Source organism: Clinocottus analis, unplaced genomic scaffold (genome assembly GCF_023055335.1).
Source record: "Clinocottus analis isolate CAN_PGR_092001 unplaced genomic scaffold, fCliAna1.0.p SCAF_12, whole genome shotgun sequence".
Lineage (NCBI taxonomy): Eukaryota > Metazoa > Chordata > Actinopteri > Perciformes > Cottidae > Clinocottus > Clinocottus analis.
Window position 1 is genome coordinate 17,259,777 of NW_027175843.1, and position 15,582 is coordinate 17,275,358.

Here is a 15,582-nt window from a genome sequence, read left to right on the forward strand (position 1 = left end):
AGATCAGTTCACTGTCGAAGCAATTCTAAAGAAAAAAAAAGAAGAAAAAAAAGCCAAATACTGATTGCGAGAGCAGCTTTCAAGAACTAATTCAGGATACCGGTGCCGTTAATTGATCGATACCAGTCGTGGTGAAGGAGCAGGGCTTCACACACAGTGAGGATTTGTTGTCGGTGTCTGGCTCAAGGACACTTCAGCAGGGACCCGGCAGGGTTTGATTCAAAACATCAACTTGACTGCGTTTGATTTTGAATAAAAGAAATGAACTGACCTCAGCCTCGTTTCTCAGCTCGATTGTAACTCAGTCTACCGGAGGCCTCTCTTTGTGACAGCGAATTTGTTCTGAATAGTCGATCCGATGCTGAAAGTTGGACTCTTTCAGAGGGAGGTCTGACTCGCTGTGACGGATGTATGTGATAGAGAGGTGCCCGGCAAACGCAGAGGATTGTAAACCCGGTTATGTTCTTCTTCACCACGCCCAAAACGATGGCCGCTTCAGAGCGTCCGTAGAGCTCAAAAACACAGCACAAAGCAGGAGCAAGAGTACAACTGGAGGTGGGACACAAAGTGCTTCCGGCTGTCCTTCTGTCAGTCTGCGCTGTCAGAAACGTAGACCAGAAAGCTGAGCAATATTTAAAAAAAATAATAAAAACCAAGTACAATAAATTAAATCAGTTCTTTTCTTTTTTTCTCCACGAAAAAGCAAAAGAAACAAAGTAGTTAGAAGAGGAATCGCACTACTTTATACTACCTAAGATTTAATCAGGAAAGCATGAAGCTCTAGATTCATACAAACAAACATACAAGTTTTTTTTTTTGTTCAGTGGACAGGGTTTGACACAAACTAAAAACACAATAAATACTCTGAGGAACAAAAGATAAGGTATATCTCTTTATCAGCTAAAAGGACACTAAAAAAAAGGCAGGTCCGTCTGGCAGACTCGCTCAGAAGGGGACAGGGCGACCCGCGGAAATAAAACAACTTTCCATCCATGTGGGGAAGCCCCTCCCCTCCGTACTTATGGCACTACAGCAATTCCCCGTCCACATTTTATTCTCTCGTACGTTTAACTTTTCATTCTTTCCATGACTTTTTTTCTTTGCCCTGAACATACAATATCCACTAATGGTACCTATTCAACACAGCTGGGTTTCATTTTTTAAATTTTTCTTCTAGCTTGTCCACGACGACTGTCACGTCTGTTCGTTTGTGTGTCTTTTTTTTCCATTTTCGTCAGCATAAAGTGCAACAGTGCTTTTGTTCTCTCCTCCGGCCCACCTGGCCTCCTCCTGACAACCCACACGACCAGCAGAGGTCAAAAGTCACGGGTTAGCAGGGTCGGGGTCAGGGTCAGGGTTCACGCTGGACTCGCTGATGGCGCTCGCGGCACTCGCGGCACTCGCGACGCTTGCAACACTTGTGACGCTTGCGACGCTTGGCTCCTCTGCTTCCTCCTCGTATTCCTCCTCCTCCTCCCCCTCTTCTGTCACTTGCCCCACATCCAGCACCTCCACCTCTTCGTCGTCATCATCCTCCTCTTCATCCAGACCTCCCTCCAGCAGCTCCACTGCAGCCGCCTCCATCTCGTCCGGCGCCGCCGCCGCTGCCGTCTCGGCCGCTTCTCCTGCCTTCTGCTGCTGCTGCTCCTCCCTCTCCTCCTCCACGTTCTCCCTCAGCTGGTAGACGACGGTCATGAAGGGTTTGACCAGGCCCTCCTCGAAGACCTTCAGGATGGCCTCGCACACAAATCGGTACTGGCTCTGATGGAGAGAGAGAGAAAGAGAGAGAGAGAGAGAGAGAGAGAGAGAGAGAGAGACACATTGTGGCTGATGGCTCGCAGGGGACGAGAGCAGCTGGACAGACAAGGGGATGCGTCTACATACAGGTGTTTGTATCATCATGGCCCTCTGGTCTCTCATGGTCCTGACGATATCGAGCGGATACACCGGCTGACCGCACTCCATAAGACACAACGCCGTCTCCATGGTGATCAGAACCCCCGTCCGACCAATCCCGGCACTGCAAGTGACACAGACCAGAGAGCGTCGCAGTGGACACGAGTTGACTTTGACAGTCACTCACCACACACACACACACACACACACACACAATGAAGCGGCGGGTTAAGTGACTCTGTACCTGCAGTGCACCACCATCGGCTGGTCTTGTCCGGCGCGTTTGGTCCGAACCAGAGACACAAAATCCAGGAAGTCAGTGGAGTCGTCCGGCACGCCGTGGTCCGGCCAAGCCAGGTACTGAATCTGGGTGAGCTCTCTCTGCTGCTCACTCTGAACACACACACACACACACACACACACACACACACACGGACCGACAGAGAGAGAGAGAGAGAGAGAGAGAGAGAGAGATGGAGGGAAAAGAAGAAGACAAATGACTTCACGCCATCTTTTCATGTGCTGCCTTTCAGAAAGCTTTGCTATTGGAAACATGAGCCAAGCTTTCCAAGCAATACATGATTCTCAGATATCACTCATCAGAACCCAAAACAGGTTATTTTAATGCATTTCATGTGGGCGAGCTCCTAGCAGGTTTCATTGAGCTCAGAGTCCTCAGGGAAAACGCCCCGCGTGAGTAGTTATGGACTTTAAACGCGTTGTGAGTAAGAAACGGTGGTTTTGTTTCCTCCACTCCGCGGGACCACTCGGTGATTCATGTTGTTCTTTTCCCCATTTCATCAATTGCCAGATATTGAAGACAATGTTTACTATATCTTCACTACAAAATGTAAATCTTTATGTGGCTCCAAAAAACAACAACAACAACGACGCTGAATAAATATATAGGTCAGACTTTTGTGACATTTACACACACACGGAGGCGACGAACAAACTGCTGCAAAACTACCGACCGCCGTTTCGTGTGCGACTCAGAGCCCCCGTGTTCCTCTTTTATACTGCCTCGCTTCATTGCCATGGTAACACATCCATCTCCATAGCAACAATCACAGGCAGAGGAGAATGCTAATTGCCTCCTCCTACAGCGCTTTGTAGCTCGAAAGGTCACGCGATGCACGGCGGGCTTCACACGGATAACTAATCAGGAGCACGCAGACGGCGGGAAACGCACGATCCTCCACTGGAAGGTAACGTTCAATTTGATTTGGAGTCTCAATAACTGGCCAAGTTACGTCACATGAAATGTGAGTCGTCGTAGGAACCCCAAATTGTTTCCAATACTTGTGTTAATTGTATGTATTTGTTCAGCAAAGTCTTGAGAAAAAAATTTATATCTGGAAAAAAAAACACTTTTTTCATCCTAACTATGAACATCCAGCATGATATGAGCCCAAAAAATGCCTCCTCGAGCGGTCAATAACACCCCTCTTTAGAAAGATTAAGACCTGAAAATCAACAAAAATCGCAATAAAACAAAGCCTTGGTCTGTAACGAAGGAGTTTCAGTCAAAAAAAACTGTGTCGTTCTGTTCACAAATAGAATAATGACGTATTTTATGCCAAAAGATTGTCTGAATGGGGCATGCTGGGACTTAGAATTGGCGCTGTAGGATTTTCACACGGTTTCCAAAAGGTTAAAGGAAGACTTTGGGCACCAACAAGTCTTCAACGTGACTTAAATTCTCCATCTGTGTTCTGTTTTTTCAAAACACCACCGTGCCACTCTCTCTGATCCTCTCCCTCTCTTTATCTCTCTCTCTCTCTCTCTTTCGACTGACTGGGGCGGTTGGGGTTGGCATGGTAACCAGATGCATGCAGCAGCGGGAGCCAGAAAAAGAACAGCCCACACTGGTCACCATGGCAACACACCTCCTCGGGGTCCTCAGCAGGCTCATCCTCGACCGAGACTCCCTTGTTCCTCCGATTTGGTCCTCATTGTTCTTTGCTGCCTGGCACTTTTTATTTCTCTTTTGTGCGTGTGTGTGTGTGTGTGTGTGTGTTCCTGACTTAAGCTGCCTTCAATGACACATTTCAGACCAGTAGGTTTGGACTAAAGCTGATTTCTGGGTCAGTGGTTCGGGTCAGGGCTACAGTTACTCTCAGGAAATAATTTGAAGTCCATGTGATGATCCTGTAACTGACCTAAAAGTAAACGTGTGTGTGTGTGTCTGTCTCTACCTGAGTGTGCGTGAGAGTCATCTCCCGGACCAGGAAGGCCGTGTTGCCTTCTTCATTGTGGCACGTTACTGCAAAGTCTCCGTAGGTGGCGCTGCTGTCTGGATTGGGCCAGTACTGGTGACACTTCACCTGTGAACGCAGACAGAAGTATTCCTTTACAACTGAACAGCTAGTATACTGAGCATGTCACTACTGGTATGCTCAGCTCTGGGGTCAGAGGTCATGCTCTGCTACAGAAGAGACTTCCACTAAGGCAAGCCAACTGGTCTTCACTATTATAGTATGTATATAGCGTAAATGTCCAATACATCTGGAATCATTGAAAACCTCGGGTGGTATGAATGGATCGTGATCTCAAAATGTCCGTCACAGCTTTTCCTTTTGCAACTAAACCTTTCTTTTTCCCTAAAGCAATGTGTTGTAAAAGATGAAATGTTTTGACAGAAGATTTAAGACAATAAAGATTCCATCTTCACGTGCAGTCCATTACCCAACAGCTACAAATGGGGGAAACTTGGGTTTTTAAAATCAGGCTCGCAAAATTCAAAGCAATGCCACGTGGAGGGTGAAGGTTTTTCACTGACAACATGCAAGCAGACCATATGTGCTTTCCGGTCCTCGTCTTTGAAGAACGCCTCTACGTACCCGTCCTCTCTCGACCTGCGTGGTCAACATGACCACCATAGAGGAGCCCTGCTCCCAAGTCATTTGCCAGAAGTCGGGGCAGGTGTTGGGCAGGGGTCCCTGGCATGCGATGTAGCGGTTTATAAGACTCGAGGCTGGAATCTCCATCTACAGAGAGACAGAGAGAGAGAGAGAGAGAGACAGAGACAGAGAGAGAGAGAGAGAGAGAGAGAGAGAGACCCACAGACATGGAGATTCAGAGATATTCAGTTGCAAGGATTTCAATTTACAGTCTTTTAGCAGAGAGGAGAGCTAAATGTTCTCAGATTGCTCTCAAAAAAAAAGGTACAACCACATAATTAATTCAGACCGTGTGACATTATAGTGACACCAAAACTGTAATTGAACGGCATCCCATAATGCCAGAAATCAAGCGGCACATGTTTCAATAAACGGATAGATATAAAATAAGTGCGTCTTGTTCTGACTAAAGAGCACCGTCGTACGTTTCTCATACTATTTTTAATTTCCACAAATTTTTGAGGGGATTTTTCTTATAGGATGAATGTCCAAACAGAAATATAATGAGAACAACAACAGAACGTCTTGCACTGTCAGATAGACAATAGACGGCGGCATCCATAGATGCAGTCCATCCAATGAATGATGACATTGATGAGAAAATGTATTGGTGGATGTAAAGAGTTGATTAGACGAGTGAGAGGTGGAGGCTCACAATGATCAATAATTAAGATGTTGAGACAAACAATCGTTCAATTGAAAAACCCGTTAAAATAATCTTTCTTTGATGGTACTGTTTGCGGTGCTTTTGGATCTGTAAAGGTGGTCCCGTGTTCAAAAAATGCCTTCCCTAAAGATGAATCTGAAAGGAGCTTAAATCAATAACATCCATGAGCTGCTGATGGCTGACATTTTTTTTTAAGCTTGCAAAACATGAACCCACAATGTTATTGGCTCGTAAAGCTCATGTGGTTAATTCATTCACCAGTACCACCAACATGTGTTTTGATGGTTAGCCAGGCAGACCACCCACCTCGTCTCACAGAGATATTGATGGAGAGATAAAAGAGAAACAAACTCACATTGATGTAATTTGCATTGATGTAGTCATCTGTGCTTTTCAGAATGACCCGCGTGGCATCATCTGCAGACGGAGAGAAGGACAATAAGAGGAAGAAAGATTACAAACTATTGACAAACGATGAAGGAAAAGACTTCAGGAGGGAAACACATGGGGAGAGAGAGAGAGAGAGAGAGAGAGCAAAAGAGAGTATAAGAGAGAGGGGGAGAGATAGAGAGCTAGAAAGGGAGCAAGAGAAAGAGAGAGAGAGAGAGAGAGAGAGAGAGAGAGATCGAGAGGGAGAGATAGAGAGCTCAAAAGACAGCAAGAGAGAGAGAGCAAGAGAGAGAGTAAGAGAGAGAGCAAGAGAGAGAGCAATAGAGAGCTAGAGAGAGAGGGGGCGAGAGAGAGAGAGAGCTAGAGAGAGAGCAAGAGCGAGAGAGCAAGAGCATCAGAAAGGAACAATGTCAGTTCATATTTAAACACGAGCAACAGAAATAGACGGCCGTGTGCAGTCACGTACAAGGAGAGATGTCTCTGTAGCGATTTTTGGAAACGTTCTGAGGTAATTTGGCACACAGCATGGTCATCCCGGGCCTCTTCCTGTACAGTTGCTGTAATAAAAAGAAACACAAATTTATATTAAAGTTCTAACCCCACCCGAATGTTTGCTCACGCCGTTCGAACACAAACGTCTACGACAATTAAAATGCATGAAAATACTTTACAAACACTGTGTGTCTGTGTGCATGAACGACTTGTGTACTATATCTCTGGCTTTAATTTATAGTGTGTTTGCGTCAAACGTTCCTCTCCAGTAAAAGCACGACGGCGAGCTTAAACAGGAAGCTGTTTAGTGGTCATGATGAAAGACAGGACGTTACGGGAATGTGAAGGAAAGACATGTGTGACAAATGCTCGTAACCACTTTACAAGTTTGTCTCTGTAGGCATGCGTGTGCACATTCATGTGACTTTATTATGAATACTTTCTCCGTACGTCAAACTGAGCGAGTATGGCTCCGCTGCTCAGGCCTTCCTTCAGGATGACCATGGAGTCCCTCAAAGCATGCTGGTCTAGCTGGGTGGGGTCCTGAGGGGACTTCTCAGGGATGTACTGAAAATCTGGCTCCGAGTCCACCTTCTCCTCCACCACGTCGTAGATGGCTGGACGGGACCGAGAAGACACATGTCACCGTTTACAAACACACACACACAGCTGTTTATCGAGGTTGAGGCCCGGAGGAGTCCATTCATAAATACACAATGAAGAAAGAAAAGACTTCAAGCCACAACCAAAACAGTGACAAATAGGAATATATATAGTTCATCCAGCTGCAAATATATATGCCAACGTTTAAGAAAAACAGCAAAAAATAATAATGTGAATTGACAGGCATTCAATACATTTATGCAATCTCATATCTACTCTCAATAGAATCCATAAAACCCTCCATGACCCAGTTAAAATACCAAGAATTGCAATCATCTTAAAAAGCTCCCCTGCTGCTTCACTGATGCAGATTAAAAAGGGAAATGATTCGCCATGTTTCAACACGATGAATAATTATATATATGGCGGTGCTGTAACTTCACACATCTCTAAAAAGAGTGAGATTGAGCAGTCCAGAAAAAGACCAGAAGAAGAATGGAGGCTGGTGACCAGATGTGTAGACGTTAATCCTTAAGAGTGGGGGCTGCAGCTGTCCGGGTGTTACACTTCTCCTGGTTTACAAAGTGGAGATTCATGCATCACTACATTAAAATGGGTTGCGCCACATGTTCAGAGTAGCGTTGACTAGATGTTCACACCCAGTAACTCTCAGATGTACACTGCTGTTGGAAAGTTTGAAATCTCCCCACATAAGATTGACAGGGTCCAGTCAGAAGGCTGGATAACACATCCAACAGTATTCTTTAGTCATAAACACTGTGAGGATTTCAACTAAATGGAAGTTTTAATCCTTTAATTATTATTCTTTCGGGGGCAAAACCACTTTTACAAGTAAATAATACATTCGGTGTCTGAAGTAAAGAAGAAAAAACATCAATTTAACTTCTGATACCAAACTCGTGATGTAGCTGGCGCCATAAATAACAGTTATATATGCCAGTTATGTTACAGCTTGCGATGCTCCAATGACTAGAAAAGTGAGGCGGTAGCTCCAACCAATGGGGACGACTCACCGTTTGGTCTGACCAACAGGATGAGCTCTCCGGAATGGCTCTCACAGCTGGCTTTGATGAACATGACCACCTGGTCATGGGTGTGGTCAGAGATGTCCCGCCCATTAATTAAGACCACCTGGTCGCCCTCGTTAAGGCGAGGCACACACAGGTCAGCCTGAAGGGGGGGGGAGGAGGCAAAGAGGGCAAAGGAGGAGAAGCGATGAGTCAAATTTGAAAAATAAAGGAGAAACTGTCTTAAAATATAGACTTTGGGACACATATTTTTCGATTTGCCATCAATTTTCTAAATCCACACAGTAGATTTCTCGCCTCACGAATTTTCTGAAGTTAATTAAGTGATGCAATGGCACAAAAAAATTATTAAAATAATATTGCATTGCGGGAAACAACAAAACTGGTCTGAGGATTTTTTTCCCAAATCAGTTTTACATGTTTGTTCCAATACCCCGCTGTTCCTATAGTTCGCATGTTAACTTACTGATGTTCCAGGAGCCACTCGAGACACAATGATGGGCATCTTCTGGTCAGCTCCACCCTGGACACACACACACGCACACACACACGCACACACACACAGAGACAGACACACAAGTTAGCTGCGAGAAACCTTTGAGAGTTAACAGTTTAAGCCGGGTGTATGGAATCGGTCATGATGAATACGTACAAGTGGTGAACCAAGGACCAACACAAGAGAGAGGGACAAAGAATAGAACATTATCCAACTTCTATCAGCGCTCACCTTGACGTTGAAGCCAAAACGTCCATGTTCGTCCGGTTGCATCTTAATCAGGACCAGATTATCATGAGGAACAACTCCATTTAGCTGCAAAATTGGACACAGATGAATAAAATTCACATAGTACTTTCTTCCAGACCATTCCATGCGGTTCTACTATTGCATTAGGCGTAAATCTGCACTCAACTGGAAGACCAGCTGCACTTCTTTAAGATAAGATCAAGATTTAGTGGCACAAAAGAAATGATTTTGGCCACTAGGGGGTAGAAAAAAAACCACCAAAACATTGCAAGATTATTTTTGCAGAATACAGAACCTCTTTAATTGAAGGCAGCTATGGTTGTGATTTATTTTCATTTCTAACGGTGTTCCTAAATGATATCCTAAATATGCTTAGAACATCAAAATGCAAATCAATATTTAAAAAAAAAATCTATTTCATAAAACCGCCTGAGGGCATGCGTTAAAACTTGTGCAACACATTTCGACAAAGACACAAAAGAGGGACGACTGGGTTGAGTATTTCTATAAAATGCTTTATGTAACTGGGCTTATTAAACATGTAAAGCGTGTTACAGTCTTGTTTTGACGTACTGACCGTGGTCTTATCGGCGTTGACGGGGACGTCGTACATCTCATTAAGGTGGTTGTCCAGGAGGCTCTGCTGGGAGTGGGCCTGGATGATCTGGCTCAAGGTCTTCCTGCTCAGCTGCTTGGGGGGCAGAGCTGGAGGCAGGCCATCGAGCCCCTCTGGAGACCTGAGGGAGGTAAAGCCAGAGGGAGGGGAGAAGGAGAGAGAATTGTGTGAATGTTGAAAGATTTGAATGAAACAAAAAAGGGGAAACATGTTCCAGCTGTGGTGATGGTTCTCTTTTGCATCACTATTGTAACATGCTCGCACTTGTATCCAGCAGGAGAGCAAAAACATGACTTAATCATAACCGTCAAATTCAAAATGAATCACACTCTTCAGCAGAATAACTGCTGATGAAACCACAGCGTTGCATTTTGAAAATGGTGGAAAACCAAAAGACAAAAACACGCTGGAACAGAAAAAGACAAGACTAATGGGTCGAGCCAAAGATTGTGCCGTTTGTTAACGAGGTGGGCGCTTTAGTGGAAAAAGAAAAAGGAGACAATGGTAGAAAAACAGATAAAGGGGAGAGAGAGAAACAGATTACAAGAGACACAGAGGCTTAATAGCACTGTGTTAGTCACAATGCATTAACCTCAATAAAAGGGCTGCGAGAGGAAGGAAAACACCCCCCTCCATCATCAAGACAGTAAAAGGCAGTCAGTGTGTACGAAGAAACAACACACAAGCAGCATCGTGGCTCACTCTCTGGGGGGTAAAAGCATGTCATTTGATTCCGAGTCTGTGAATGTAAGTGTGTGTGTGTGTCGGCACTCTTTGGGGCGAGAACGCCAGTCAAAGAGCATTGCCTTTGTTTTGGCTGCTGCTACTGGTGCCACTTTGTGTCTTAAACACACACACACACACACACACACACGGATGTATTATGGGTCAAACCCAGGTCAGGCTCCCAGGAGGGGGGCAGCTCACAGCGGGCCTGAGCCAAGACCGAGCGTCCAACTGCCTCACTTTCCTCAACACGACACAGACGAGTGAAATGGATATGAAAGCATCTTCATTCCCACAATGACGCCGAGGCCCTGCGATGAAGATATTTAACCCTTTTTCACCAAAGCCCTGCTTTTTAGGTTTCCTTCTGTCAAATGCTTTGAAGGTGACGGCATCTTAAATGTCTTCAAGGAGGAAAGTGTTGCATTTCACAAAGAAAAACAATGATGAAATATCTTCATCAACAACCTTTTCTTCCGTGTTTTAAGACGAGACGACGACGAGACGACAGCGTCATTGAACACAATATCTTTGACGAAACAAAACCAGACTAATATCTAGTTTAAAAAGCAAAAACCTAACTTAAAAGCTATCTCCTTCTCCAATGTATGACATTTTCCATTTTCAATTAGGTTGAACTAAAATGGAGACTAGATTACCTAAAATTGTAATAATGATATTAATATGATCTGATGACTAAAACAGAACATTTGACACAACACTAAGATGAGATAAAAAAGATGATAGAACATTTTGTCACAAGTAATGACTAAAAGTGAATTAAAATATTATTAGAAAAGTATTCAAGTTGCCGTCGGCTTAAAATAGACTAAAATAAAACTACTAAAAAGGAGTAAAATGTGATTTTCGTCTCAAGATTAGGACGAAGACTAAATCTAGCTGCCAGAATGAACACTGGACTGAGGGTAGCACCAACATGCTGTCAAGCAGTGGCATTCAAAACTACATTTCCAAATTACTTTTACAGCCGTTTTTCAACTAAAACGAATTTCAGAAGCCAAACTTTGCTTTACAACTGTGAAGAAACACATCTGATCAGAGAACACTAAGCAAATTATCGTGACACACTATGCAGTTGCATGCAATGTTTTGGTACAATATACAATATAATTGTCCCTTTTTGTTAACTGACACAGTCCAGAAAATATAAACACTGCATTTTAAAAAGCATCACAGTAATGTGCCGTGGTTTAGCCAAGCGGATACTTTTAACTCTACACAACTAAAAACAGAACATTATAGAGCGTGTCACAAGCTTTGTTGCATTGCTGATGTGTTGAACTGACACAGCGTATAACTGTGGCCTGTGGGAGAGAAACCAGGTTCCAATTTAGTTTTTATTGGAGGAAAATCTTGGGAGGAGCATTGGGGAATTTTGGATGATGGGCCCGAGCGAAGAGACAGACGTGAAAACGGGATTGAAAATACACGGTAAATGCTTCTTGAAGTTTAGCGATGCATGATTCTCCCCAAAGAAGGCCGACTAACGTAAATGGGGCAAAACTGCGTTTATTATTTTGTAGATTTAGAAGTAATAGCTCCCCAAAAAACTAGTTGAATCTGGGTAGGAAGCAAATCTTCTCAGTGGGTTTCTGTTGCGTGGAAATTGAATACACTAAACTGATATGTCAAGCACATCGGTCAACAAACTGAAAGACAAAAGATGTTTAAAAGTCTGACGCGCCAAATATGAATCCAAGAAGTTTTGCTTGAAAGTGAAAGTTATTATTATTTAACAGAACTTTTAGGAATTATGTTCCAAATAAAACATTAAGCTGATGTGCGTATTGAAAACCTTACTGGCTATCACAATGGACAAATCAAAGCCACTTCAGTTATATGAATGGATAACGTGTGCTGTCTGAGGAAGAGCGAGCAGGTGATTATGTCATCGTTTGGCTTCGTAACAGAGGGATGAGCCAACAACGCGACGTGTGTTTAGCTTTGTAGGCAGCGGAACTACCACTGTAATGTTACTTAACCACTCTGATTTCCAGCCGAGAAATGTTCCAATCCGTACAAACACACATACACACAAGAACATACATACACACACTCACACCTACTGTGGCAACGGAAACAGCGTGTCGTATCTACAGCCTCGTTCGACAGCACATATGTGCATCTTACATTGGTGGCTCATTTCCAGCTCCGTATTGCAAAATGATCCATCTGGGCCATCAAACATAATGAGATGATATTTTAAGATTATGCAAATTTTTAGGTTCATACTTGTATTTTGTAGTAGAGCATGTGTAAGTTAATAAAACATCTAACTCTTCTCCTACTGCCTGAATCTACGTGTTGTCTTTCTTAATCCTTCCATTGTCTTCCCTTTTTTTGGGGGAACTGAATGAGATGTATTCAGTTTTAAGATATATAAAAGTCACTCATAACTCACTTTGCTTTTAGGCAAACAAAAATGTGGAACGTTATATGTTCTGCAGATATTTTATAACGTGTGAGCACAATAAAGGCATGCCGAAAACAAACACACATTAACTCGCTAGTTCAGCCCTGTCTAACCTCTCCGCCCTGCTCCTTGCTATAAACACATTTTACAGGCTGCTTTTCAAAGGGTTCATCTTTCAATGGGCCAGATAAGTGACACTGGGAGAGGGTGTGAACTGTTTGGAGAAGCCACAGGCACAGACAGACATTTAAAAACCAGTCGACTCAGCAGTACAGTCAGACAAAGTGGCACTAACACTGATGAATAAAATGAAACTTCTAAATTAAGGGGTGGGTGGAGGGGCTTTATTTCTTTATTTATGAGGCAGTTTATTTAAATGTATTTCCCTGCCACAAAGTCAAAGGTGAGTGTTTTTTTGTTGTTGTTTTTTTTTTAATCCCAAAGACAAACAGCTTGAAAGAAAGTGGGCAAAAGAAAAAGAAGGCAAGGAAAACGATGGTGACAAATGAATTGAGACTTACGGCGTGGAGTCCAAGCTGATGCTGTTAGCCTGCGTGGACGACGCTGACCTGTGATTGGAGGACGAAAAGACAGGCAGGCTGGGTGAAGCGTGGATCACGTGATCGACCAGGTGGCCAACCGACGAAGGGCGTAGTCGTGTGCCCTCTTGTACAAACAGCGAGTTCCTGACGAGCACAAAACACACACAAAGACACACAGCGTTAGAAGGGCTGAGAAAACAGATTCCAATGTGTTTGGGCACAGACCAAAATGTGTCCATCTTTTCGGCTATTAAACACGGAAGGAAGAGAAAGCTTCTAATGCTCGCTCAGAGCTGTACTCTGACTTGTTCTTTAAGTTTCTGATTCAAATCACAATGTTGTTTTTTGATTAGACAAGAGATTTGTGAGGCTAAATTCTGTCTTTGTTTGGATATTGAAACATTGAAGAATCAAAACATTTCCAACAATACTTGATACATGCAAACTGCAAGAGTAGAATTTATGCAATGTTTTCTATGTTTTGGGAGACATGTTTTATAAATAATAATAATCAAGTCCGAGGTCATGCTTGGCTTCAGAGACTTGCTCAAGGCACAATAAAGTTAAGAAATGACTCCCTACTCTCTTCTGCAGCTGGCAGCCCACTAAACAAGGAGGTCAACTTTTCAGAGCTTGTTTCATAATAAACATGAACTACAGACTATGTTAACCACACATTTTACAATGTAATGTTTACAGAAACATGATTTTTTTTTGTTAAAACTTAAAATAAAATGATTGAAGGAAAGAAACATGACTCTAAAACATCTTGAGAAGTTTTCAAAACTATACTTGGTTTCCTTTGTAACTCAGCGAATTTAATTTGTGTAATTAAATTCTTGTAAAACAGTAATTGTACATATCCCCGCACCCAATTTAAATAGCATTTACATTTCCACTGCCACAGCTGTCTAACGGGAGGCTGAAGTGAAGCGTGAAACTCAGACTCACTGATTGGGCGTCCCGGGTGGCGAGCGAGTGGGCAGGCTCTGGGTCTCCAGTCTCTCATCTGATAGGCTGTTCCTGCTGACTGACTCCCAGTCCGTTCCGCCCACCAGCTTCCTGGCCAGCGGCTTGCTGGGCGATCTGTGTAAGAACGGAGACATTCATTGGGATGTGTCAAAAATAAAAACAATAATAACAATAAAACAAGTTCCTGTAGTTCATGGAATGAACCAAGAAGGCTGTCTATTACCTGGCAAATACTCGGTCCTTGACTCCTTTGTCCTTTCCATACTGCACAGACTGCACCTCCGTCCGCCCACTGGAGACAGAAACAACAACAACCGTCAGTGGCCTTGTCTTGGAAAACATGACTTTAACTGAAGTAAAAAAAAAAAAGACTGACAAGCGTTAACTCTTAAGTTTAGCAAGGTAAAAACATAAACAAAAAAAGATTTACAAAGCTAAGTTGACTTTTATTTTCCGTATTTTCCCCAGAAATAAATTCTGCCTTAAAATAAAATCTTACAGACTAGTTAATACAACAGTTGAAGTGCAAAAGACTCAAGTGCAACAGATTCAACATGGACATTTTATCGTATGATATACTGTTAATAAACAGAAATTCTGAATTCAAAAGCTGTATCATGCTGGTAAGTCAGTCAACATCCAAAGAGCAAAAACACACACAGACACACCATCAAGCCAAAACATCAGAGCAAAGCTCACTGGGGTTGCATCACTGCCACTCAATAATGCATCACAAGACCTCAAACGCCCCGTTCACCTCTCACACTCGTCTCATAGAAAAGGGAAATAGCCAATGAAGTGAAACTAAGTTGTCACAAGGCACAGAGTAAAATATTTGTATAAGTGAGTTTATCTTTAACACTATTATTTCCTCTTTTCAGCTTAAAATTCCCCAAAACGTATAGAACATCCTCACTGTAAAAGTAGGTTTGATAGAGCGGTGCACATGGACGCCATTAATAATTGAGTTGTGGTTTTCTGGGGGAAGACAACATGAGAGGCACTGGCCTTCCACTGTTTCAGCCTCTTCACCCAAAGGGAAACAACTGCATCCACCTCCAAACAAATATACACTTCTGTTGACGTTTACTGAGAGTCAAATGGAGACAAAGAATCCTCAAGTCTGGTCCATGTATTTGTGTGTGTGCGTCTGACAGATTGACATGGACACACTTATTGAAAGTCTGGCTGTCGTGGTGAGACTTTTCAGAAACGTACCGTCTTGCTCTGTGGATATATACAGTTTATATGTGTGTGCGTGTGTCATCTTGTTCTCACCAGTATCTGAACTTCGAGCCCAGAGTGAAGTAGTGAGCGAAGAAGTTCTTCTGTGGTGGGATGGGCCGATCCAGCCTGAAGAAGGTGTGGTGCTCCACACAGGCCTTCCACAAGTTTTTACAGGCCCGATAGTTCACCATGTTGAAGCCCAGCAGCGTTTCCCGGGTCTCAGTCTGTGTGCGGGGAGGGAAAGGGAACGGTGAGTGGGCCTTGGAGTAAGAGTTTGGCATTCGGCATGTGATGTGACCAGAATTCAGTTTATCCGAGTC

At 43.4% G+C, this 15,582-nt stretch overlaps 1 protein-coding gene across 2 annotated transcripts in view; it reads right to left on the reverse strand.

Annotated features, from left to right (window-relative positions):
* Positions 1-879: 879 nt before the first annotated feature.
* Positions 880-15,582, reverse strand: part of ptpn4a (protein tyrosine phosphatase non-receptor type 4a) — a 58,406-nt gene continuing 43,703 nt past the window's right edge. For both annotated transcript variants that reach the window (XM_068572186.1, XM_068572185.1), the window contains exons 12-27: positions 15,314-15,486; positions 14,259-14,327; positions 14,015-14,149; positions 13,043-13,207; positions 9,323-9,482; positions 8,728-8,811; positions 8,467-8,523; positions 7,986-8,142; positions 6,799-6,965; positions 6,323-6,413; positions 5,822-5,883; positions 4,740-4,886; positions 4,095-4,223; positions 2,141-2,289; positions 1,885-2,020; positions 880-1,761 (exon numbers count right to left, since the gene is read on the reverse strand). In XM_068572186.1, coding sequence (XP_068428287.1) covers positions 1,324-1,761; positions 1,885-2,020; positions 2,141-2,289; positions 4,095-4,223; positions 4,740-4,886; positions 5,822-5,883; positions 6,323-6,413; positions 6,799-6,965; positions 7,986-8,142; positions 8,467-8,523; positions 8,728-8,811; positions 9,323-9,482; positions 13,043-13,207; positions 14,015-14,149; positions 14,259-14,327; positions 15,314-15,486 — 2,319 coding nt within the window. In that variant the 3' untranslated portion in view covers positions 880-1,323. The remainder of the gene's footprint in view (positions 1,762-1,884; positions 2,021-2,140; positions 2,290-4,094; positions 4,224-4,739; positions 4,887-5,821; positions 5,884-6,322; positions 6,414-6,798; positions 6,966-7,985; positions 8,143-8,466; positions 8,524-8,727; positions 8,812-9,322; positions 9,483-13,042; positions 13,208-14,014; positions 14,150-14,258; positions 14,328-15,313; positions 15,487-15,582) is intronic.